The 25,733-nt window shown below is 37.2% G+C and overlaps 1 protein-coding gene across 1 annotated transcript in view; it reads right to left on the bottom strand.

Moving 5' to 3' along the window:
- Positions 1 to 6,698: 6,698 nt before the first annotated feature.
- Positions 6,699 to 25,733, bottom strand: part of LOC140239404 (uncharacterized) — a 65,592-nt gene continuing 46,557 nt past the window's right edge. Inside the window, exons 18-22 of the mRNA XM_072319243.1 lie at positions 17,106 to 17,231; positions 15,403 to 15,471; positions 12,237 to 12,396; positions 10,134 to 11,038; positions 6,699 to 9,265 (exon numbers count right to left, since the gene is read on the bottom strand). Of these exons, the coding sequence (XP_072175344.1) occupies positions 9,239 to 9,265; positions 10,134 to 11,038; positions 12,237 to 12,396; positions 15,403 to 15,471; positions 17,106 to 17,231 (1,287 nt within the window). The 3' untranslated portion in view covers positions 6,699 to 9,238. The remainder of the gene's footprint in view (positions 9,266 to 10,133; positions 11,039 to 12,236; positions 12,397 to 15,402; positions 15,472 to 17,105; positions 17,232 to 25,733) is intronic.

Below are 25,733 nucleotides of genomic sequence, written 5' to 3'. Positions count from 1 at the left end.
TTAATTGGACCTGACGCTGGGGTTTCAGCAGACCACGTTTCAGAGAGGCCTATGATAGGTAACATGGGCAAATCAATATTATCAAGAAATAAGCGAAGCTTTTCAAAGTTTCGATTAGCACTTCTTATATTCAAATGGAAACAAAATAATTCGTCTCGTTCTAGCATTCGTAGATATTCTCTAAGGGTAGCTTCTGTAAAGTATGGCGATTTAGCAAGTTGACACGCTTCATCGTGGCTGTTAAACTCAATGTTAAGTTCGTCTAGATTGTCGGCTAAGATTCTAGTTGCAGTCCTATCAAACTTGGTGTTTCCAGCAGGTATGGTAGCCCTACTACATATCGACCACCCTTATTGAAACCGACCGCGTATAATTCGCGCACTGAACACTTAATACGCACTTCTCTGCGCGCAAAGCACATAAAAATGGATTGGCTTTGAATGTAGATTAGGATGGTGTGGGAAAACGCGATAATTCACTCTTCATTAATGGTTTTAATCAAGGACAAAATTTCGAATGAATATTTTCACCGAATCGTAATGACAGCACAATGTAATGTCTATGGAAGTTTCTAAAAGGCTTCTAAAAAGCTTCGTACAACACGGTGTTCAATACAACTCGGTTTACCCTGTACGTGCATTGTCAATGCAAAATCAGCGGTCGATCCTAAAAACGCGATTTACCGCGGGGAGCTGAAACGAGGCCACGCAAGTTCGTCGGCGATATTTTTGCACTGAAACTTTGAATCGAAAAGGGAACAACGGCATTTGATAGAGCTGGATTTTCTCAATCACGTAGGTCAAGTTTTTTACGTGAATTTCAGTGTTAAATATTCTTATCAAGCAAATAAACATTAGGCGGTCGATTAGTAGTAGGTCCAACCCTACATTTCGGTCTTTTTGAAATAAAGTAACAAAGTCATCATCTGTTAAGAGATTAAAAGGAAAAATATTGTTATCCAGCATTTAGCGGAAGGATCATAGTGGTAGACAACAAACAGAGGTATAATTCGTATATTTACTGTAGCTTTGACAGGTCCTCTTTCCTGTTGATGACACTGATTGCGCCTCCGTCATTTTTCTTCACGTAGATTCGCCCGTTGTGGGTCCACAGGTATGGTTGGGTGTTCATAATATCGGACACCTAACGTTTTTCTATCAATAGAAACGTGAAAAATCTCACGATTTGCCTGAAATTTTACTCACGTGTGGAGAAAATACTCCGGATTCACAAGCGCGCACTGAAAATGCGATCTGAGGTACGCGCTCTAGATGGCGGCTTCGAACGCGTGGGGTGTCATTTTTTCCGCACTCAGTTGCCCGGCTCATATCGACCGACCACCCCGCCCTCTATTGACAATACGTATAAAGCGTACTTAAACGCGTTTTTTCGACAAGCTGCTGTTTTTTTCTAGTCGTAATTTTTTCCCCAATAATATTTGAATATATTTTGAATCCTTCGATATTACTTTTGAAGGACTGTTTGATGAATTTGACTTGATTTTCATTAGGAAACTTTTCATCGTAATTGAAATAAATTAGATGAGTCGGTTTGTTTTTTCACGGTATTCATTTCTCGTTTCTGCATCAACTCGTACGGTCGTAGCGCAAGCGGGCGACAAAATGTTTATGTCATGTGTATGTGTAACGTACTGTGCACGATCGTACAAGCGGCGGTGACAATTTTGCGGTCAAAATCGTCAAATTTATTACGGAAGGATACTCTACATCTAACAACGAGTCAGCAAAGGTAGGCCTAGTTATATGTAGTTACACGATAAACCTTATTCGATTTTGCTAAATTTCGGTAATTTAGAGGGAATACTTAGTTGTTTTCGCCACATTTTACTCGGTAGCGTAGCCCAGTGAAGAATCGAACACCGTTGCGCGTAGTCCCATGCGTACATTTTCTTTCTGTACGCGCAATGCCTTTATAATGCGCGGCCGGTCGTTATGGACCCGGTCGGTGGGTTGGACCCCTACCATACTTGTATCCGGCCAGCCTCCTTGCTCTGTTAGTTTCCTTCAGCAGCTCCCTGGTGGACGCGACAAGGTTTTCGTTGACGTAGATCCGTCCGTTGCCCTTAGAGCTGCTGCGGAGCCCGAAATCTTTCGTGGTGAAGTGCTGTAGCTTTCTTCGGCCGTCGTAGATCATGTTTCGTGAGCGTCGGTTGGTGAATCTCACGATTATCGGCCGTGGTCCCCGCTGATCATCCTCTTTTCCTATTCGATGAGCAATGTCGATGTCGCCAGCGCTCACATCTTCGGTGATCTTTTGAGCAATCTTTAAGACGATCTTTTCAGGGTTTTCACCCTTTTCTTCCGGCACGCCGGCGATTTCAAGGTTGACCCGACGGTGGTACTGATCAAGGTCATTAATTTTGTGAGTCAGATCGTCCACTCTTCCCTCCAGCTGCTGATTTTGTTTGAGCTCGTGATTTTCTCCCTCCAGTCGCTCGGTGGTCTTTTTCATCTCCTCGAATTTGGCATTTAGAAAAGTAATAGAGTTCAATATGCCTTGCTGGCCCTCCTTGACCTCCGAGACCGCTTTCTCCAGTTGAGAAAATTTGCCGTTAAGAATACGTGAGAGATTTGCTACTTCATCTCTCAACGCGCTGAGATCCACTTCCTCAGCTGGGGCCCGTTGCATAAAAGTTACAATTATGGTAACTTTGCCATCCAATGGTAACTACCATGGTAACAATACTCAACAGCCAATCAAAATCAAGAATTCTATGGAAGTTACCATTGGATGGCAAAGTTACCATAATTGTAACTTTTATGCAACAGGCCCCAGATTTCTTCTTCGGAGGCATCTTTTGATGATGTCACAAAAGCTCTTAACACTAAGCGCGAAATAAAGGGATGGTTGCTATGCGCGATGTGGTAGTGATGGAAGAGTACGCAGGAAGGATGCGTGGCATACGCACCAGGTAAGTTTTGTTTGAATAGTCTCAAACAAAATATCTTCCCAAAACAGCGAAAATGAGTGAAATAATCGCACCATACGCGAAGTAGAAGCACTTAATGCAGATGTCAATCAGATAACTAGATTCTTAGTCAAAAACGCCGTCATTTGATGTAAAAAACTCACAACAGGCAAAACTGAATCCGCATATACCGAGTGTCACTTGGGAGCTCCTCAAAAACACGTCTTCCTATGTTGACCACCATTACCGACTTTTTGAATTGAAGTACACAGGGGGACAGTAAATAAATACCACTTTGGATAGACTGCTATCAAGGACTGCTGTATGCTAAATATTATATTGTGTTCATTTTGTCTTGTTTTTCTGCAAGAGTCATAAGTCCTTCATCACTGTAATGTTTCACGATAGTCAATATAAACTGAGTTTTGTCAGAGTAATGTAGTATCATGAGCTTGATCAAACAAAGCCAAACTTTGAATTTTTTGCTCTCTTGAGATTTTGTTCCCAGTGCACATTGATACCATAGTGATATCACTATAATTTTTGAAAGAATGATTGCATGTACCAGAACTTTGTGAATTGACCTGGAGGTGGCAAAATGACATAGTCATTACCTGGATGTTTAGCATTGTTCTTATTGGAACAGAAAAAAATCTACTTCTGTCATGATAACAATGTGTCTTGTTGCATGTCATTAAGAAATGAATGTCATAGATATTGTGTGTGTGGTTGTTCAAAGCTTGATACTATTTATGAGGAATGTAGAGGCATGAAGAGGAGAAAAAAATGAAATATTACTAACAATAACACACTTTGGAACACATGCGATAGGCCTTAGAAAATGATATCTGTTTCTTCAGCAAGACTGAGATCTAATAGATTAACATCATGTCTGAAAGAGAAAATATTTTAGTTATACCTGCCAATAGTCTAACAATTCATCAATCAATAAATCACTTTCATTCCATGCTTTGTAATGCATTTTCAACAAAGAGAGATAGAGAGTGTGTGTGTTAAATGCTTCAGAGGATAAAGTTATGGTCGAGCATTGAAATGTTTCACACAAAAGTTGAATTTACCTGAAATTGGTGTGGAGATATTCTTATGAATATTTGGCGGTCTCGGGTCATTATTAGTGTTGTCCCTTTCATTATTGTAACTTTCAGGTATACAATCTATTGTGGTAAATTTGTTATTAATTTCCCGCATGTTTATATCTTCATATCATCAATGTCACCTCTGGCAAGCTTCATACTTGTGTGATAGTGTAGTGTCTATGCCACTTGTTTTTAACCTTAAAAAAAAATCTCATATGCAGATTGAAATCGATGCAACTCACATTACATCAATCAAAATCCAAAAAAAGTACACCAAATTAAGAGAAGATGTTGGTCTTCTGTGTACATCTATCTATGTTTGATTCCCCACACACACACAAAAAAAGAAGAAAAGTGAGGGTTTTTTGAAACACTGACTCGTGCTTATTCTTTGATGATACAGTGCACTTCCATCATAACGAACACAGTTATAGCAAAATTCCTGTTACAACGAAGTAAAAATTCAGGCCGCATAATTATCCACTCTTTGTTCTTTATTGTTTATTTGTTCAGTTATAAGAAAATTTCAGTGTAACGAAAGAAAACTGCTGGTCCCAAGGACTTCGTTATAATGGGAGTCCACTGTAGATAATTCTATATCATTCTGATCTTACATAACAAAATGCTAAACAAGTCACCAAAAGTGATTATCTGTTGTTGGGTTTTTTTTCACATAGACTTTTATTGCGTGGGCACTTGTTATAAATGACAAACAACTTGCCTTATACAACATATAAAAACAACATGAACATCTTTAATAGCAGTCACGATTCTTACAGAAGCTGTTATCAAGAAATGGTAGAAAATGGGTCTTACACTTTTTGATAATTCAAATGTGACACCATGGCCACTACTCTGATCTACGAAGGGAAGTAGAGAAGGTGGAATCTCTTCCCAATTTAAGTAAATTTATGCATAAATGCCTAGCATTCCACTGGCTTTGATGTTCCATGCTCCAAGCCCCTCTTCCATTGATATTGGATATGGCGACCAAAAAAGAGATTCCTGATTTTAAAAATTTTAAGTTGAAATCATGTATGGACTTTTTGGTAATACATGTATGTTAATGAATAAATCCTTTCATTTTTTCTTTCTTCTAGTTATCAACACCTACGACTGAAAAAAAAAGGAATATTGGTACTGCATAAAAAGTTAATATTTACCCAGCATATATTTCTGCATAATTTTGTTTGCCAGGTTTAGTACCTGAATGTGAAATCTTTCAGATTAAATAATTGCCCAGTGGGTGTTTCTGTGTGTTTCATAGCATTTTACTGTCAAAGAAGTGCATTTTTTTTTTTAAACTAATTTTTGTTTATGCAACCTGTTCTTTGCATACTAAATAATTGCTGCCAAAAATATGGAAAGGGTCAGCAAATTGCTGCTTGCTTGGTTTGTTGTAATTGAGGAATAGTGCATATTTAACAGAAATGTTGGCTTTTGTCAGAGGAATAATATATAAACACCTGCAACATAGTACTTACAGTAAATACTCCATGGCATGTAGTATGGGTACAAATTGTGAGAGATTCTTGTTTCTTCTTCTCTAACACTTCCCTGGTCTGAGTCACATTGTGCATGGCATGAAAGATGGAACCATACCCAAACAGCAACCATTATGGAGGGTTTGTATTAAGTTGATTTGCTGTTTAAATTCATAGTCTTCTTTAATTCTGCCTGATGAAAATATCTGTCTGCTCTGTCAAAATTACAGGTGGGTGCCTGAGTTAGGACAGCATAGGTGACCCACTACAACAAAAGGATCCGAAGTCGAGGGAGGGCAATTTTCTGAAAATGAAACAACATTATTCCCTTGTTCTTCCGCTTTGATTTCATATATAACATGACTCATAAAAGTACTCAGCTGCGAAGATATTCATGATTTTTGAGACCATGCTGAGTGGTCTAGGAAATCAGAGTTTTAAGAAAACCATCTTCAAAGTTTTCTTTCCGACGCAATCGTGATCAAGGGAAGGTATTCCAGTTTTCACCTCTTGACAATAAAAGGTCCGCTCATAGCAACCTCTGCGATGTTCATTCAAGCTTAGCCCCAGCAGTCTACACACAACCAATCAGTAATATACATGCCACATTGTTTCCGATAAGATCACTCCCTCGTTGCTAGGGGCGGAGTGTATTTGTGGCGGCTAAATCCAAATCTTCTTTCTGTTCCGTTGAAAGTTGGAAAATCATGGTCCGGAAAAACGCTGATTTCTTGCCTTTCTTTTCATCATTTAGCTTTGAAATTTCAGCAGATGATAGACAAAACATTAAGACTACAAAATCATGTCAAAAACAGAAAGTCCATGGTTTTGTCCGATTTTGATAATCTGACTTCAAACTTGATTTTCTCGGCTCAGCCATCAGCGACTTTCGGATCCTTTTGTCGTGGCGGGTCACATATACATGTACATGTATTCTTCCCTTTATCCCAGCAAGTGTAACACATAATATAACATTCAGTTAGAAATGTACTCACAAAAACATCAAATCTTTGTGGCTCACTTCTGGCCATCATATTCATGCAGGAGGTAGATAACCTATGTTATCATTCTTAGAATGCCAATAATCCCCAAATCAACCATTCCAAGTTTAATCATGTTCGTTCACACCCAACTCCCTCCCCCCCCCCCCCCCCATAATTGACACTTTTGAAACTCAAGTGATGCAAATATAAAATCTTTGAATCCATGTGTGTGGACATAAGCAAAAATGTCAATTATCACAATATGCATCATGATGCAAATATCAATCACATTTACTTTTTTTTTTTTGGTTAATTTCTCCCGCACAGTGAGTGTGAATGGAGGAAAATAAACTTCAGTTTTGCATTGCCATGAAAAACCTCTGTTAATTCCTGTGTGTGAATGCAGCTATAATGCAAGTATTTTTGTGAAAACTGCTGCTGTGACTTACTGAATTTTTGTGACATTAACTTTCGATTTCATATGGTACTAAATGTGATAATGACTTGTAAACTTGATAAATAACAGTCAACAAAACAATCAGATGAATTTGCATGTTCAACATTTGGGCACATTATTAAAAATGTTATTCATGACTGTTCATAACAAGTGTTTTTGAAAAGTGTTACACCAATTTTTATCCAAATATGCCCTCAAAGCTCACTGGGTACCTGCTAACAGTAGTTTGGTATCTTCATGACACTTGGCTAAGATGGCACACCACTCCAAGTCTCAACAAATGTATCCCTCTTCAAGGCCTAAAACGACATCATTCTATAATTCCTTTAGCATTACAGTTGTGCAGACATATCAATTCAGTGTATCCAAGATAACATGCATGAACTCTGACTGGCATTACATTGATGACAGGGGTACATTATGACTTCCATCAACTTCCAGGACATGCACATACTAAATTCATAAGCATCAAAGTGTTGTTTGTGACAAAGTACAAACTTAATTTACTCTTGCATGAAAAACAAAATTTATGGGACAGAATACCAACAGCTGATCCATGGCCTATATCATCATAGTATTATCTTCAGTGCATCAGCAAAGTCTTCATGACTGATTATTACGTGTACCTGTTTTGGTACTTAAGTAAGTTTGACAAAAATCAACATAATTCAACGATATATGAAACTCAATGCACAGAGGAGGCATGGAGTTAGTGCACCCTATTATATAACGACAACACTGAGAAGTACAAAGATTGTTCATGCATCATATTTCAAGATAAATACTGCTAAAGGCCTGATTTCACAGAGAACGCGAACGATTTGTGAAGGACGCAAAGGCAAAATCCAGCATTCGTGTTTCAGTCTGCAAAAGATCGCCAGACGAACGCAGAGGTTCGGAAGCATCGTCAATTGTTCGCGGATGTCGTTTTTACTTTGGCGAGAATTTCAAAATATTTAGAAATTTTTTGCGAACCTTTTCCAAGCACTTGGTCGTGATTTGCTCGTGATTTGTTCTTGAAAGTGTCTTTAAGGCCTTGACATGTGCGCATGACCTTCGCAAGACATGCGCGATGTCTGGAAAATCTCAGTGAAACCCTAAACAGACCCTAAAACTTTGGAGAATGTCTTGCGTATGTTTCGCAAAATCTGTGAAGTTTTTCCCATCATTTTACGACATAACCGCAAACTGTTTGCATACCTTTTGAAACATTCTCACCAACGTTTAGCGGATGTTTGGGGGAATGTATGACCTCTTTAAAGCTCTACGTTTTTCTACAAATCAAAGACGCAGCATACAGCCACACATCAAACAACTATTGACTACTATATAGTAAAAAAAAAAATAATAATAATAAAGACAAGCAAAGAGAATGAAATGTTTGAGATACAAAAAATCACAGAATACACTTAAAATGTTCTAAAGTATGCCAAAATTACATTTGGAACTAGAGATTTTGTGTAGGAGAAACTGCAAAAAATCAAATGATTTACCAGTGGAGGTAGGTCCTCAGAAAAAACAAACTATAGGCACACACACAACAGGGAAATGAAAGGAAAAGGAAAGGAAAAATACAGGAAAGAGAAAAACTTCAACTCAAGACAGCTATCATTTCTCCTTGGAAACACTGAATTTCTCCAATGATTATTCAAAAAAATTTGTGTCATTCGCATTTCCGTCGCGCGTACTTCGTGTACGTAACATGCTGTACATATGTACTTTAACAATGGCACACACGACATCCGCACATGCGTCTTGAGAACTTCACACAAATTGCGCAAGAATGGTTTTCAGCTTCATTGTCCAACACATTTGGAGAAAAACTTATTCGAATAATGGACTTCGCCATTCGTGTCTTTGGCAAATCGTTCACAATCAGGCCTAAAACATGGAATGATTTCAGAGCTCACTGAAACCAACTTCATGGTTTCAATGTTTGTTCAGAGTGAACACTACTTCTGAAAGCAGTGCTTCATAAGCTGCTTGTTAGCTTAATTTATCCCAAATTTCTAGAATTACTGGAACTAGCAAGGCCTTGGACAGACAAAGAAACTTTCAAAAATGTAGATATCAGTAGTTTCTGTCCTTCCTTTGTCTGATAAAAGCACATTATGGTATTTTGTTCTGTTGTTATCAATATATTCTTAAAATCTTTTGATTTGATACGGAAAGGTTTCAACAACAACTGGAAAGACATTTCTGGTGGAAGAGAATGCATCCATCAACACAGCAATTTGGTAGCAAATTCCTCAGCAAGTTCTCTGGCAGTGGCTCTCTCTCTCTCTCTGTCATGTCCTATGAAGACTGCTTTTCTTCTGCAAAAGACACCAAACAAAAACTGAACATTTTGAGATACACACTGTGATGCACTTTATGAGACAAGAATGTTTGCTGGGTGATGTCATACATGGCTTAAACCAACACAACCTCTTTTCTATACGACAGGTTATTGTGGGGCGCTTTTTAAAACATTCAAGTATTCGTTTCAAGACATGGAGTGCTATTGCCTTTATACAACAGGCCACTTTCTCACATCATTTCAAACTTTTCCAGCTATTGTCTAGACATGATAAAAGTCTGTATAGGATTGCTGCCCTGTAATTCATTGAGACACAGAAATTCTCTGTATATACACTGAAGACAATTGTAATGTACGCTTTCAAACAAAGTGTGAATCAATGCGGGACAAAAGGCATAAATATCATTACATGACAAAGGATAATGAAAGGGAGCTTTCTGACGAGGTATTATGACATGGACGCAAAATGTAGTGTGATAGAAGATGTAAGGTACAATATGCCACTGTGGTACATACATGTAATGCATCAAACCATGGTGGGCTACAGCCTTTATAAAAATTAAACCATACAAAAGCACTAATTCAGCTGGCAATAGAACTTTTTTGTAAATCATTTCATGTACTTGGCACAGTCTACAATGTTAACTTGGAAACTGCTGTCAGACTGAATTAACTGTATGTATACAAAAAAGAGACAAATAACACAAACAGAACCTGGTGGTACCTACAAAAAGGGTATATTAAACCTTGCAGTAGGTTTAACTCACAGTACACTTGTCATCATGAATTGCACATACTACAGAAAAGGCAATGTCTGGGGACAATGAACAAGTTAAGTATTGGATATGGATCTAGTAAATCAAATACAAAGTGGATATCCATACCTTGGACTCGGCAAGTTTAAGGATGGCTGCACTGTCTCCCAGCTTATTCCGAGTGGGTGTCTGCTTTTTCCGCTCCTCATTGATGAAGCTGGCTGACTTGGACAGGGTCACCGCCCCACCTCCTCCCCTATCCACAGGCACTGTTAGCTGATTCCCACTTGGCAGTGACTTGGCAATACTCTCTAGATACTTAGCAGTGGTAGGGGTTGCACCCTTTGTCCCTGTGTTGATACCTGTCAGAAAATGCCCATACTGCCTTTGAATGAAGTCAATGGTGTTTTCACGGGCTTGAGCATTTCGGACGTGCCGCCTACTGTCATGGACTGCGTTGGCGGAGTGAAACTTTGGCTCACTTGGCTGAGAGAAGTCTGACTTTGAGCGTGTTGCCCAGGAGGAGGTAGCATTGAGTGAAGATGCAGTTTGCTTTGCTGTATTGCTGTTGGGCAACATACTGCCAGGTTCCCCATTGCACAAGGCATCCTGTTGGTCTACAAGCTTTGAGCTGTGCAGAGGTCCTGGTATACTGTGTCTGTGAGTGTGATCAGTGGGGTCTTTATCCCCTACACTTTGCATGTGTCTCACAATACCACTGACTATTTCCTCTTTGCTCTTTGGTTTCATACCCCCATCAACCAGAATGCCATCCTTTATAGCATAGCTGCTGTCCAGCCTGCTTGAGCCATTGCCATGTGTGACATCCAGATTGTTGCTGTTCACTTTGTTGACACGTAGCCCGATGGTATAGCTGGCAAACGCTGATTTCTTTTCTGGTCCCTTGGTGGCTGCACCCCTTACAGGATTGAGTTTCCGAGGGGGTGTTCTAGGAGGGATACCTGCAGCAGGACTCTCATCAGAGTCAGTCCTCTCAAGGTCAAAGTTGAACTGGGTAGCCCCTCTTAAAGAGTCTGCATGAATACACATGAAATGAAATTACAAAGGCTGAATTGAAAGTTGTATAATGCATTTTGTGTACAAATCTTATTTTTCCCAAGGCACACTCTTCAGATTTAACAAAGGCTCAGCAGCATTCACTTAACAATCCTAGCATCAGCATTAAAACTGGTTGGTCCAAAGATCTGCCTAAATGTAACAACTAGATTTTCATAACTTATGCCTGCTTTATGAATGTAAAATTTCTTTGCATGATCATCAGTAACTTGCTGTGGAATTGAAGCCACTAGTACACTAAATGGGCATATGACCAACAAAGTGCACTAACTGCTGTTTCAATATGAAGAGGCATAACTTCTTTAGTGTACAAAGTATTTTATATTCCACCAAAATGGCCAAGAAGGAAAGATAGGCTCCATGAAATTAACATGTTTAAAATGCTTCCTGTGCAAATAAATATTAACAATAATGATGATGGTGACGATGATAATCATAATAGAGATGGTAATGAAAACAATAATAAAAGTAGTTATAATTGTAATAATTAGTACAGTGTTATCTGTATAGGGTAGTAGGGTAGTCCATTTGTCTAGAGCACTCTTTTCTTCCCAGTATTCACTGAAACTCATTTGTAAACCTAGGTCAAGAGGGACATTGTGTTGTTTCCTTCTCCACTACACAACAACCTTATCCACTACACTGCAACCTTGTCCATTACACTACAGCCTTCTCTACTATGCTACAGCCTTCTGCACTACACCACAGCCTAAATCGACTACACCACAGCCTTGTCCACTACACCATAGCCTTATATCTAGTACACTACGGAGCTACATCATCGTGTATGGGGGGTGGGAGAAAAAATGATACACAGATGGGGAAAACAACTCAAGGAGAAATAAGTCAGTCACACACCTGTTCCGTTTACCATCTTCAAAGCAAGTTTGTATGATGGCACATTCAAATGTAATAGGTTGACACATTAGTTTAGACTCTTTAATCAATGTACATTGGAAAACTCACACTAACAGATGAATAGTAAATTACCACAGCTAGAATTAGTTTTGTTCAGTTGGAGTTTTAGGTAACTACAAATGCAACTTTCTTTACACTGGCATCAGACCACATCATACACTGTAGTTTGCCTTGTGTACCTGTGATCCAGGCCATTTTGCACATGGGTTGCAGTAATACCCACAGAAAAAGACTTACTGCCGTGAGTGTAGCCATGTTTGATGGTCATTCCAGCGAGGCTTTTCTGGAGTGAGCCCTCTGTGGCCGGGTTGATCAGCTTGTAGCGGACCTCTTCACTCTGACGATGCATCTCTCGGCTCAGGGCTATCAGCCTAGCATATTCGTTGTCATGAGCAACCTTAAAAAAGCAAGAGGTCACTGTGTTAACAAACAGGAACAACACACATTTATTTCATCTTTATTACTGTAGTGACTGCACATGTGAGGCAGAATACATGCTGCCTCTAAACACATAACTTTCAAGGGGTTCAAAACAACGAGAAACAAAAATGTTGACTTCATAATTTAGTGGTAGCAACACAATCGAATGCATGTGTATAAATATTCTATGCCATATCCATATCAATGGTTGATAACGCTCCTGAAAATCCTTTCTGTTCCAGTAGTAACATCAGTTTAACACTGAATATTCATTTACTTTCAATGTGGTAAATCACACGAGAGCGGGCACATTACCAAATGTGCCTTTACAATCGTCTCTACAGTCAACCAAATCTCTAGCATTAGAATGACTGACAAAGAGGCAAGATTTCCCCTGATCTCACACAATTTCTCCAATGTTTGTTTTCTGCCAAGGCTTTACTGTTAACACATTTATGCATACACTGCCCTCATGATTTAGATTCATTTCAATGTAATGTATGCAGTTTGCATAGAATGCATGTTGAGACTGTCGGATATCATTTGAACATGAAAATGCAAAGATGACACAATGACATCTCTTGATTAGTTTCATGATGACACTACATACTTCCCATGCATATCAGGTAGACTTAAGACAGAGCTACCAATCAGTGGCTGCCAGTATTCACAAATGAGAATTGTAGACAAATCAAAGAACTATCAGGAAGATACTTGTTTGAAACTTGCACCTCACTAGGACAGAATAATTTCCAAATCAGGGACTCAGGCTTTTTTATTCTTTGGTTTGACAGAGATGTCTACTTTCTCATGAAGCCTCCTGTAGGATCAGGGAGACTTGGCAGCTCTCTAGTCATGAAAATAAAAGTCAGATTTAAATTGTCAGGCACAAATGCAATGTTTTTGTCACATTAAAGCATTAGTCATGATGAAACAAAATGCAGTCAGCATCATGATAAACATTTTGTATTTACAAAATTAGTCTGAGAATAGCAAGTTAGTCACTACAGTTAGCTTAACATGAAATATCACACAACTATGCAAGATACCATTAATTCCCTCTAAGCATGGCCGTATTACACATATCAACACAATGACGTTATCAATATACAATACAGATGGTACCTATCTGTGGTGATAATTATGTATGAAAATTTCAATCATAGATTAAAAAAAGAAGGAGCCTCCATACAGTCTTTATCAGCCATGCACACTGATCAGTATTTACACTGGCACTTGTCATCTTATATCACTTCTGTACATTTAAATTCAGGGCTTCAAACACAGCAAACATTTCCTCTGGACTGCAACAGAAATGGCAATCTAAGCCAGGGAAGCAGTGTAACTGTAAAAATCAATTACACTTTATACACAATTATACTGTTGCAAATACCAGTAAACAGAAAGATAAACTTCAGTCTATATTTGCTTTCACAACTTTGCAGCAAAACTACAGATTAGTTCACATCAATTTTTATTTTATTTATTTTTTTTTTTGAATAAAGCAAGCATACTTGTAAGCAAAGCATAAGCAAGCATTAAAGAAATATAGCCATTTCAGAAGCAAGTATTATTTATAAGTCTGGGGCCCATTTAAAGGGGCCCTGAAATCCAAATGCACGTTGATCTGTGTTGATTTATAATACCCTCAACATCACTTTTGCGGTGAAACGACTATCTAGAAACATTCCATATATTTTTTATGATTTTTTCTTCTATTTTTCTTCAGATTACTTGGGAACGCCCACAAAAAATCCTTCCAAACCAATCAATATTCATATTCTTGAGATGACATCATCTGTCAATCATTGCTAAAGTGCTGAAATGTTCAACAAAAGACATTGGAATGCACCTTCCCCTCGACTCAGCATAACTTGCAAGTTCCCTCGCCATGTCTTTTGTTAGTCACATTGATATGATAGAAACATGCAAGTTATGCTGAGTCAAGGTGGAAGGTGCATTCCAATGTCTTTTGTTGAACATTTCAGCACTTTAGCAATGATTGACATATGATGTCATCTCAAGAATATGAATATTGATTGGTTTGGAAAGATTTTTTTTGGGCATTCCCAAGTAATCTGAAGAAGAATAGAAGAAAAAATCATTAAAAATATATGGAATGTTTCTAGATATTCGTTTCACCGCAAAAGTGATGTTGAGGGTATCATAAATCAACACAGATCAACATGCATTTGGATTTCAGGGCCCCTTTAAACTTGTAAAACTTGTATGTGATACTATTTGCTGCTACCTAATAGTATGATCTAAACTGCACACTACTGGCTGGTGTTATCTTGAGACTGCAATGGCAGCTGATATCACTGTCAGTCTCAACTGCAGAAGAGGTTTCACTAAATGTAATTCTGTACAAAAAAGTAGCACATCTTGCATTTAGAATGCTATGTCCTGCTTTCGGATAAGGTCAGGTAAGGTGCAGCCATTTCATACACTTACATGTACCTGACATAGATCAATTCTGACAGATTCACACAAAAATATGTTTCAAGTTTCAACAGCATTAAGTTACCCCTTCCCCTTCAAAACAAACTAAATTTCAGTTCATGAATGTCAACGATGTCTTCTGCATTGATTAACTGGACATAAAATCTATTTTGATGTAGCAATAAATTGATTGCCCACAAATCGTCAAAATAAGAGAATAATATGCATTACAGCTGAAGGACTCATAAACACATACTTAACAGTGGTTTAACAATAATAACATTTAAGTAATGTTTGTTGGGTAATTCTTTAGAACTAACTTGGCTTTACAATTTCAGTCCTTCTTGAAGGATTTTAATGAATGGTAAAACTATCCATTCAGCCTATGATAAAAGTGGTAATGCATCCTACAATGTATGGTTATGATCAGAGTGATAAGAACTTTAGATTACAAGCCTTCAATGTGACCTGGGAGGTGTGAAATCTGGGGAGGGGGAATACCCTAGGGAGGTGTGGAATCTGGGGAGGGGGAATACCCTACCTGATCCACTGTCTCATCATCCCCGTCAGCGGTGTCCTTATCACTACCCTTGGTGCCCAACATCCTCTGCTGCTGGGTGGTAGGCAGCACACAGAGGTTAGTCACCAGTAATGCCAGTGATGATGGTAGTGAGATGGATGATGACGGTAGTGAACCCAAGGTATAAAGAAGTGAGTGTTGATGCAAACATGGACATGGGGTATTTCCAGGTTTGAAAAAAATAATGAATGGTAACGGATGGTTGGATGATGACAAATAGATATTTTTAACAAGTGTATAAAACTGACTGATTGTATCTGATTGAAGTTCTTCTATATGCACAGGAATCTAATGTGGGGGGAAAATGATTGATTGAAAAAATTCTGATTGAAGTTCTTCCATATGCACAGGAATCTAGTGTGGGAGTTCAGAATATCCAAGACAACAGTATATCATTAAGGGGCCACTATATGACTGAAGCCCTCATCTTAAATTTGAAATGTACACATCACTTTTAAGAATCATCTCATATGAAACAAGTGTCCTTGTTATAATTTATCTGGAATTTGAATATGACATTTTGAGAAGTTTTGTCAATAAAATTTAACTTTAATTTCTTGCTAAATACAAGCTGGTGATTGTACAATCTAACACAAAGTGTTAAACTTCTTTAAACACAGGGTTGGGCATTGTGTTTTGAAAAAAGCTGTGCGCCTCTTGATGGCTGCACAATATTAATGGAGCATTTAAATGAATGTCTTATCAAATTCCTAGTTATTATATATACTACATACATCAAATATTAGCATGTACAATGTAATCACCTAATATTGTTGAAAAGATGTTAAGAAGCAAACACAGCAAATGCATTCTTTTTGAATTGCAGAAAGTAAGAATTAATTTCTTTTTAATTTGAACACAAAGTATGCACAAAATTCAAAGAAAACTGGGAGGATTTGCTAAGACAGCTTGTCCTTTAAAAGTTACATTAGAACAAAGATAAAATCTATGTTGGAGATAAGAGATAAAGTAGAAAAATGAAAAACAAAAATATTTGTTCTTGTTGAAATACTATGAAGCAAGAAAAATGAATTAACTACTGAATGACCCTGAAGAATAAAGAACACAATCAATAAGCCAAGACAGAAAGTGATGAGTTATAACATGGCCAAATGACTACACATATACCATCACCTGCTCACTGAATATACAAACACATAACATATGACAAATCACTATGAAGAAACACATATGACATACTGTTTGATTTTCTCTATTTTATACAAATAAAAAGACTACAGAAGACTATGTACAGGTGTTGATTTGTGGTGGAAGCCTTCTTCCTGAGGTTCATAATTAATGTGGAAGCCTTCTTCCTGAGATTCATATGTATCTTGAAAAACAATTCCTTCCTCACATAGACTCCTCTTCAGGGTACAATCAAATTTAATAAGTGCACATTTTGTCACCTCCACTTAAAAAACATAATATGTATATGCACACACATTAGAATGTAAGCTGCTCTTTAGCAATTCTCCAATTACAAAACCCCAATCTGCAAAATTACTTTTGATTGTTTATTTGATTTTGCAGCTACTAAAATGTTAGAAAGCAGTTATATTCTTGAAGTCTTTTGCTGCAGAAAGGATTGAGATATATTTGTAGTTGCACAAGGAAGCTTGATTATGTGTGAATTAATACAAGAAAGTCGTTAGTTGGCATACCTTGGCTCTTTCTTCAATACGCTCCTGGGAAAACATGGGGATGCCGTTGTTGCTGCGGTTGGTGTAGCGGTTTACAAATGGTGGGTACTTCTTCACAGCCTGTGGACATTTGCCAAGTTGAAATACCTGCATGTAAAAAGACAACACATCAACAACAAAAAATTGTGGGTTGAGTCATTTTGTGTCCAAGGATATCAAATATGTAAAAGTCGAGAAGAGAAATTAACACAGTATCATCCCTCCCTATAGTCTGTATATGCAGTAACTATAATATCATATAGTGAAATAAAAAGAATGTACACACCTTGACAAAATTGAAAAATAATATATTGTTTTTTCCTGCAACTAATCTGGTTTCCCATAGATGTGTGTACAAGTGTCTCTATTGGCACTTAGATATTGAGCAAGTTAAGTGTGATAATTTTCAGAGCCAACAGAGCAAATCTGATGACAAAGCATGGTTTGAATATTGGCATGTAAATCAAAAGGACACAAACAATGGGGATGAACTGGCTATACCTACTCTCAAGCCTTCCATGTCTTAATAGTAAGTTTCCTGTCTGCGTCTGATGTATGTGTGATAATACTATAATATCTCACAGGGCAACTTTACTGTCACATGTAGAGATTCTTGTGCAGCTGAAAACAGCTCCTCAGAAGACTAGTAGAGATAACACTACATTAAAATGCTGCTATTAAAGCAGTATCAACTCAGGAACAATTCAGTCAATCATTCACATCACATACTTTTTAAAGCAAAACACAAGATGCAAAGAGTACCAGGTACCTCACTTAAATGTAATAATCACTTTGAGAGGAAGATTCTTTTTTAAATATTAAGTCTAGGTAGAAGTGTCTTCAACACAAGAACAAGCCTGTTTTTTGAGAAGATTATTAATAGGAATTGAAGATTCACTCAATCCTGACAATTCCACTGACATTTTGCTTTGTTTTAACCCTTTGTTTAAGTGTATAAGAACAGGAACTTTACAACATACAACATGTATGGTGTACCTTGAAAGGGTAAATCTGACACATGGAAAAGTATTATAGTGTAAACATTTCAACACAAGCCTCGATTAGTGCCAAGTTTTGTAATTTTCCAGGAGCATCAATCACCACATTCTCAGACAACTTTTGTTGGAAATGTATAATATGGAATAAATGCATTCTTTGCTTGCAGTTAGTGGATCACTTCAGCTGATCCTGGGAGAACAGTAGCAAGTTCTAAAGTCATGCTTGCAGCAAATTTTGCGCATTATGATCAATACTGTCTTCCTTTTGTTAGTGTTTTGTACTGCATATAGTGGGTACACTGTTAATCCTTTAATCCATAAACAGTGTAAGAAAACAAATGGAGGTATCAAATCTCATCAATATCAAAGCCAAATTTCATATTACTGCCAGAAAAAGAAAATAAAATGGTGAGACAAAAACATGCAGTTTTACACATTCCTACCAACTACAGAAAAACATGAAATCAGTGGGCAGTTACTGGCTCCCTCAGCTCAGTACTTTTCATAACATAAAACATGTGAAATACACATAGATTTCATATCCACAAATTTTTATATGAAGTAGTGGTGCATGTACAGCTGCTCTAGAGGCTGTTATGCCAAGGTTTATGGGAGTCTTGATCAGATGCAGGCTGTGATGTCAGCAGTATATATGAAGATTACAGAAAATACATTGCATGAGCATTTGTTTTATATTAGACAGGTTTGTCATTGAGGTTTGAGGGAGGGACAAAAAAAAAAAAAAAAGAAAGAGAGGTGAAATACATTTCTGCACAAGTCTGGGTGTATATAGTAATCTGTAAGACTGAAGTACGCATCAATACATTGCTTACCAAATCCAAACCCAGTGAGTAGCATGCAGTAGGCAGAATCACAAAAAGGGGGTAAAAGATTGTTAGATATAAACTCTGAAACTCTTAAATATAAGGCCTAATATAAAATTTCAACAAAACAGACAAATCACCATCACACATTCTACTGATCTACTTCACAAAGACAGATTATGTTCTATTTAGATTCCTTAATTCAAGTATTTTTTTTTTCTCCTCACCTGAGGATGTCAAGCTCACATTAAAACATATACATCATTTGAGAACTGCATGAATTGATGGTCACATTGGCAAAAAAATTGTAAGAAAAATACATCCCTGACACAATGACAAAAGTCAATAAATGTTAATGCTGACATTACTGATCCCTATCAGTATAACATTATGTAGAGAACCATTAATTTTCTCTACACTACGTATATATATATATATATATATATATATATATATATTTTTTTTTTTTTTTTTTTCTTCTGTCATACAGGAGACAAAAGTAAACAAGAAGCATATCGTCGCTGGGGCAACAAGACCTCATATCTGAAATTTTGGTGAAAATGAATTTTTTGGATTAATGGTCAGATAATCAGGTAAATGTTGTCCTCTCCAAATCCTAGCTGTCTTAGGAAAGGCTCTCCCATTTGATATAGTGCTTTGGCTGCCATGTTTTTTTGCTCTCCTGAACATTTGTCATTTTGTAGATACGAGGCCTTGTCGCCCCAGCGACGATTATGATCATACATCATTCTTCCAAATGTGTACATGGTATTGTCTATTTCATCTATAACATTTCCAAACATATATCAACTGGCTTTTGTCACATGCGAAGGATTAGAGTTGTGCAGGTGTGCAAGTTACACAAGCTGACAATGTTATTTGTATTACTCACTAGGATTGGTTTTAATGTTAGGTGAAAACACAGTGCTGACAAACAAGCTGGGTGTGAAAATGACTGCAAGAATTCACTTTGCTGCAGTGCTGTAATGACTTGCACAGCATTGTATCTTTTGCATTACAATCAACTGACATTATCACTGGAGCAATAAACACAAAGAAACAATGTGACAAGAAAGACAACCATCAGGGATATATTGTGCTAAGCCTGGTAATACAAATGATTGCTACATATAATAATGATCTGATAAGCAAGATTGTCACACAAGCCTTATACATGCTACATTTATGATGAACAGTTTAGAAACCAACTTTGCATAATCTGATTGAAAGAAGGTTTATAGTGTATATTAATCCACTAAAGACTAGTTTCCCAGTATACTTGGACAGGTATCTATGGGAAATGTGTGTTAAAGCAAAATCAGCTTCTCTTTAAGGGGTTAAAGTTACATGATAACATTTTAAAAAATGAGTCACCAGGTATTTCTTATCGTTAGTGACAAAAATCGTCGTTTTATTTTGGCACACTGCACGTTGAGAAAAAGTCAAGCAATTATTAATTAAGAGATATGTTTAATATTACAGTCAGTACTTGGCCTTCATTGCTAATGAACAATACATGTGAAAATTATTATTAGTTTTCTTCACACCATTAATCAGTTAGTTAATAAATGTCATTAATATTGGTAAATGAATGACATCCCCTCCTAGCATTGCCTAGGTACTTGTTGTTCTCTCTTTAACTCTGTCAATATACGTGGTCACTACCCTGCTTATCAATGGCGCTGATGTTACTCTGCAGCCGTGTTTTTGAGTGTGTTGAGCAGGTTACCAGTTTGGTATACACATGTACATATAAAGATCCCTACAGGCATGTGACCCTTTCAATCCAAAGTGCTGTCTAATAGTGTGATTGCTGCATGAGAGTCTTCTAAAATGAGGGTGTGAAGCACAACTCTAGATGGAACCATGAAATGAGGTAAAGATGAAATGATCCAGAATGACACCTTTGCTATCCAGTCACCAATGAAAGTGCATGATGGGTAAAGTATACATTTGTGCATGTTTATATGTGTGTGTTTATACAAATAACGCTGCTACATACATTATAACCTCTGACTGTCTTATGTCTTATTCCCTAATAATACATGTCCATCTAAACCAGGACAACTATATCGTTAGGTAGATGTAACCCATCCCAGCCACATAAATCTTCTCTTTTTTCATTCTCTGGTTTTGCAAATGAGTAAACATGATCCACTTCTGTCTCTTGCAATTTTGAGTAGCTGTCAAGATTTTGGTTAATATTATATAAAGTCATGGTACTTATATCTAGACAAAAACAAAAAAAGTTAACCATTGTGATAGTAGCTTTAGATATCAATGTTGTTTTTCACCAGTCTGTCATTGATGCGACTTTCGCCAGCTTATATAGATAACAAAAACAAATTCCACAATCTTCTTTCTACAATTTACATAAATCAAATTGGGATTAGATTAAGCATATGGTCATATGGCTTTTTAATGACATTACTTGTATAGCAAACCCCCAAAATTAAAATTTGACACAAGACTGTGTCAAACAAAAGTTCAAAATACTTTACTTCTTTAAAACTGCTCTTCTGTTGATTTCCTGAATTTGTTTCTTCATCATCAATATAAGAAACATAAAACAGGAATGTTATACAAGTTTATGAAGTCTATACAGCATAAGTCCTAGTTAGGGCACAATAAAGGCATTCTACAATGGGCAGAATCCCTCCCATATCAGCTTTGGTTATTCATCTAACATCTCACAGCATTGCAGATAAACTGTATTATCATTAGGGGTGCCAAAACAGAAATTTGTATTAGACCGTGTAAAGGCACAATGAATGTGTATTTGTGTGTGTATGTGTGCAAAATGATACAAATGTCAATACATGTACATTGTCATTGGGATTCTCAGGCCCATAGACGACATATTGATCGCTGGCATCAGTGGGTTCTTGTTTCACCATTTCTCTGTCAGGCTCACTGCTCAGAACGTTGGGAACCTCCATGTTTTTAGGTTCCACGAGGCGGTACAGAGTTGACGTTCCCTCACGCCCATACAGTTGGGGCAGTTTGCGGGCACCCATGAATCCCGATCGGCTCTTAGCATGGTAAGTATTGCGGAAAGGTCGCACATCCATGTACATGTGTCCCTTTTGAGTGGTCTCGGCACGGGCCATAACAACCCGTGCGTCTTGGATGGGGAACAGGTCGTACTGCCGCGCCTCTATTGGGAAATGAGTGGTGCGGACATCAGGCGATGGAACATGGTGGAGGGACTTGAGCTCTTCACTCTTAAGTGTGATGTTCAGCTGTGTCTTGGCATCCTTCTAGTGTTTGTTGGTTTGTTTGTATTCAATTTTTTACATACATTCCATGGATAGCATTGGAAATAACACAAAACACAAAGTCATACAATTAACATGGTTACAATGATAACATTCAGCATTCATAATACAAATTAAAACAGTGAGAAATCCAAAGTCACCACTCATTAATATACTCATGATAATATCCCTTAACAAAAAAAAAAAAAAAAAAAAAAATCTGAGCAGAGTGATGTTTTTGATATTAAAGTCTCCAGCTACATGAGGTAAATCCAGCACTAAACCAGGAAACAGTGTACAATGGAACTGCAAAGTCAGATTCTGACTACCAGTAATTTGTTGCCTTTGTTACGTAGGTAGAAAATCCTCATCACTCTGATATTATCACGCTAGAGGCCAGAGCATTCTAACTGTCTGGCAATCACAAAAGCAAACACATGTTTTCATCCCTACGAGTATAATAACATAGACTCGTAAATTCAGGGTATTGTATAGTATTCAGGGAAATAAAGTATTGTGTTCCGTGCTTCAAACCCATTCAGTCTGCCTGTAAACAATTTGAGCTATAGACATACCGGTAATCACACTGACGATACGAAATAATGATACACACAAAGCTGCACACTGTAAAACCAGAAATGTTTGCATGCACAAAAATTTGGTGAATTTCACAAGGAATCAAGATTTGGAAAAAAACAAAAAACTGCACGTAAAAGTTTTCTCTATACACAATGCATTGAATGCTAGTTGGTAATTCGCCAAAGTTTCATGCCACAAAAAGGGCCGTTGGCTCTAAACTGGAAAGTTTTATGCTTACATATTTGTCATGCTTGAAGTTTTATGTTTCTGATTTCACAGTACATGTTGCTGCATGTGATTTTGTCATTGAACACTTCAAGTTGAAATGGGGTTGAAGCTCAACACTGCAGTAAAATAAACAATGTCATTCTATGTATAATTCTTATATCATAAGTCATCTGTGCATTTATTGATTGGATGCCAAAGACATAAATTGTAATATTCATAAAACAAGGGTTTTTTTAAAGTACACACATCTGTGGTTTAGAAACAAGAGGGCTTTGGCAGCACACAAAGCCCATGATTTAATTTCTTCTACTCCAAAATTGATGCTAAACACGTGACATAACTCAACAATCAAATGTGAAAGAGTGTTAAATGAAAAAAAAACAAAAAAATCCCTTCCAATATCCAAAAAAGTCACAACAAGGAAAAGATTAGATATGACCCATCACCAAAGGTAGATTTGGTAGCAAACCTGATTGTCAAATCTCTATGATGGTCTTCAAGGAAACATTTTTATCTTGTTCAACATGAGGACTATTATAATGAATGTGTCCAACTTTTTGAATCTTTACTGCATATACATTCATGGGCAAATCAACACTTTGATTCTAAAAAAAAATATATATATATGGGATCCAAATATGTCTGAGAGTCAAGCACAATATTTGGGATTTTCACATTTTTCAATGTGGTGGAGTCCAATGAGGTGGCAGTTGTTATTTGACATGTGTCGTTTTGACAGCAGTTGATACAGAACAGATGAAATTTAGGGTTGGGTTGAAAATGAAAGTTACTACCTCTTATGCATGCTTAATCAAATCAGAAGCAAAGTACAGATTCAAGTGATTATGGCTTTGTGATATGTGCTTAATAAAATTGTTCATTATTTATCATCATTATCATTACTATGAGACAAATCAACATGTTCACAGGACTGCCATTAGAATGTAAGGATCACGTAATCTAGGTCGCTTAACAAATTATTTTAAAAGTTTACTGTAGATGTGGTCTTAGGCTGCCTCCAGATGAGACCCCTGTAAGGTTTAGCGACACACCATACACAGGATGTTGAACCCTGAACTTTAGAGGCTTGAATATTGGAACACAGAAAATGTGACAAAATGTTATATATCACTAGAGCTTTCTGTATTTCTTCTATATGATCACCTGTAGCAACAACAGAATAAACTGTAATAAAGACACAGTATTCTATCTAAATCATGTACATCATATCAAAGCCGATATCTGTTGGTACTTCAAAGAAAATCATGGAAGTGTCGACTTTCATTTGAAGTCAGGCTATTAGGAGATGAAGACATTTTGAGTAAGTCTTCACTAATATCAACGAAAATTGCAGTTCTTTGGCTGCAATCAAACAGTAAATCCTTTTAGCAATATCCATCTAAGCTCAGAAGCACTAAATACTAAGGTTTTTTTCTTGAATCTAGAATCTCAAACTTGAAACAAGTAAAATAAACAGAATAATAAAAAAATGCCTGGAATAACTGAAATCAGACAATAATCAAGTGTTAGTAGAAAAAGTAGTGAGGGTATAAAACATGGATAGAATTTTGCAAATAAATTACAAAAAGCACAACAAATCATGGATCATGTGAGTACAAAATGAAAGGATTATCACTGCTGTACTGGAAGATACTGCATCTGTGTGTGCATGGGAAAATGCATAACGCCTGTGGGGGAAAAAAGGCAGTAAATTTCAAGCTGCATAAGCAAGATATTGCCATTCCCAAAATATACCAAGAAGCTGTCAGCAAACACACAAGCAGAAGCATGATAAGTGAACATTTCCCTGTGGAAAGGAAACAAATAAGATGGTGTGTAGAAGCACACATGCAAGCAAAGCAATGCAGACGGACAAATGGCACATTTTGAAGCACTGACTCCACCTTTTTGCAAAGCATACAGGTAATCACTGTCCTTGAAAACACACAAAAACCAGCAAAAATACACTGTTCAACACTGCAAGACTTGGCTTTCCATAACAATACATTTTTTTTTTTTTTTTTTTTTGTTTGTTCACGTTATGGTAGCTTATCCCTCTGCAAGCAACACAGAGATAGACTTGAGGGCGGCAAACCTTGGTTTGTGCTGATCTTGGAGAGTCCGGCTCCTCTTGCATTACCCTCTCACTTTGTTCAGCATTTTCTTCAATTGTGTCAGAAACCCACGTGTGAACGTAGGTAGGGTTTTGCCACAATCGTCGTTTTGTCACTTTCGGCTTTTGCTGCTAAATGTTTGTTTTCCAAATGTTTGCAACATGAATGAAAAACATTTAATCAGAATGAAAATCTGAACTAGAATGAAAGCAAATGAAAAAGAACAGCTTGAAAATCACTGCATTCACTGCATCAATTTTCTTTTCATTGTCATTGTAATTGATGTAAAATGAAATTCTATTGATAGTTTTCAGTACACACTGAACATTCATGGATGGACCCATCCGCACTTTAAAGACAAATGCTGTATTGAAAATGTTTCAAACTTACTACCAATGTAGCATAAACTATTGCCATGAATATAATATAAACAGGATAAAAAGTGACTTGAAGTTGACTGTTGAATCTGCCAGAAAACAGTAAAACTTGTGAATTATCTGGTTGTATAGTGCAGACCTCAGAAATCTTGGCAATTGTATGCAACCTCATTATACCAGGAATTCAGTCTGATTTGTACAGCATAAAAAGTCTGTGATAGATGTTTGCGATT

This window comes from Diadema setosum, chromosome 16 (assembly GCF_964275005.1).
Source record: "Diadema setosum chromosome 16, eeDiaSeto1, whole genome shotgun sequence".
NCBI lineage: Eukaryota > Metazoa > Echinodermata > Echinoidea > Diadematoida > Diadematidae > Diadema > Diadema setosum.
This window is presented reverse-complemented; position numbering and strand designations above follow the sequence as displayed.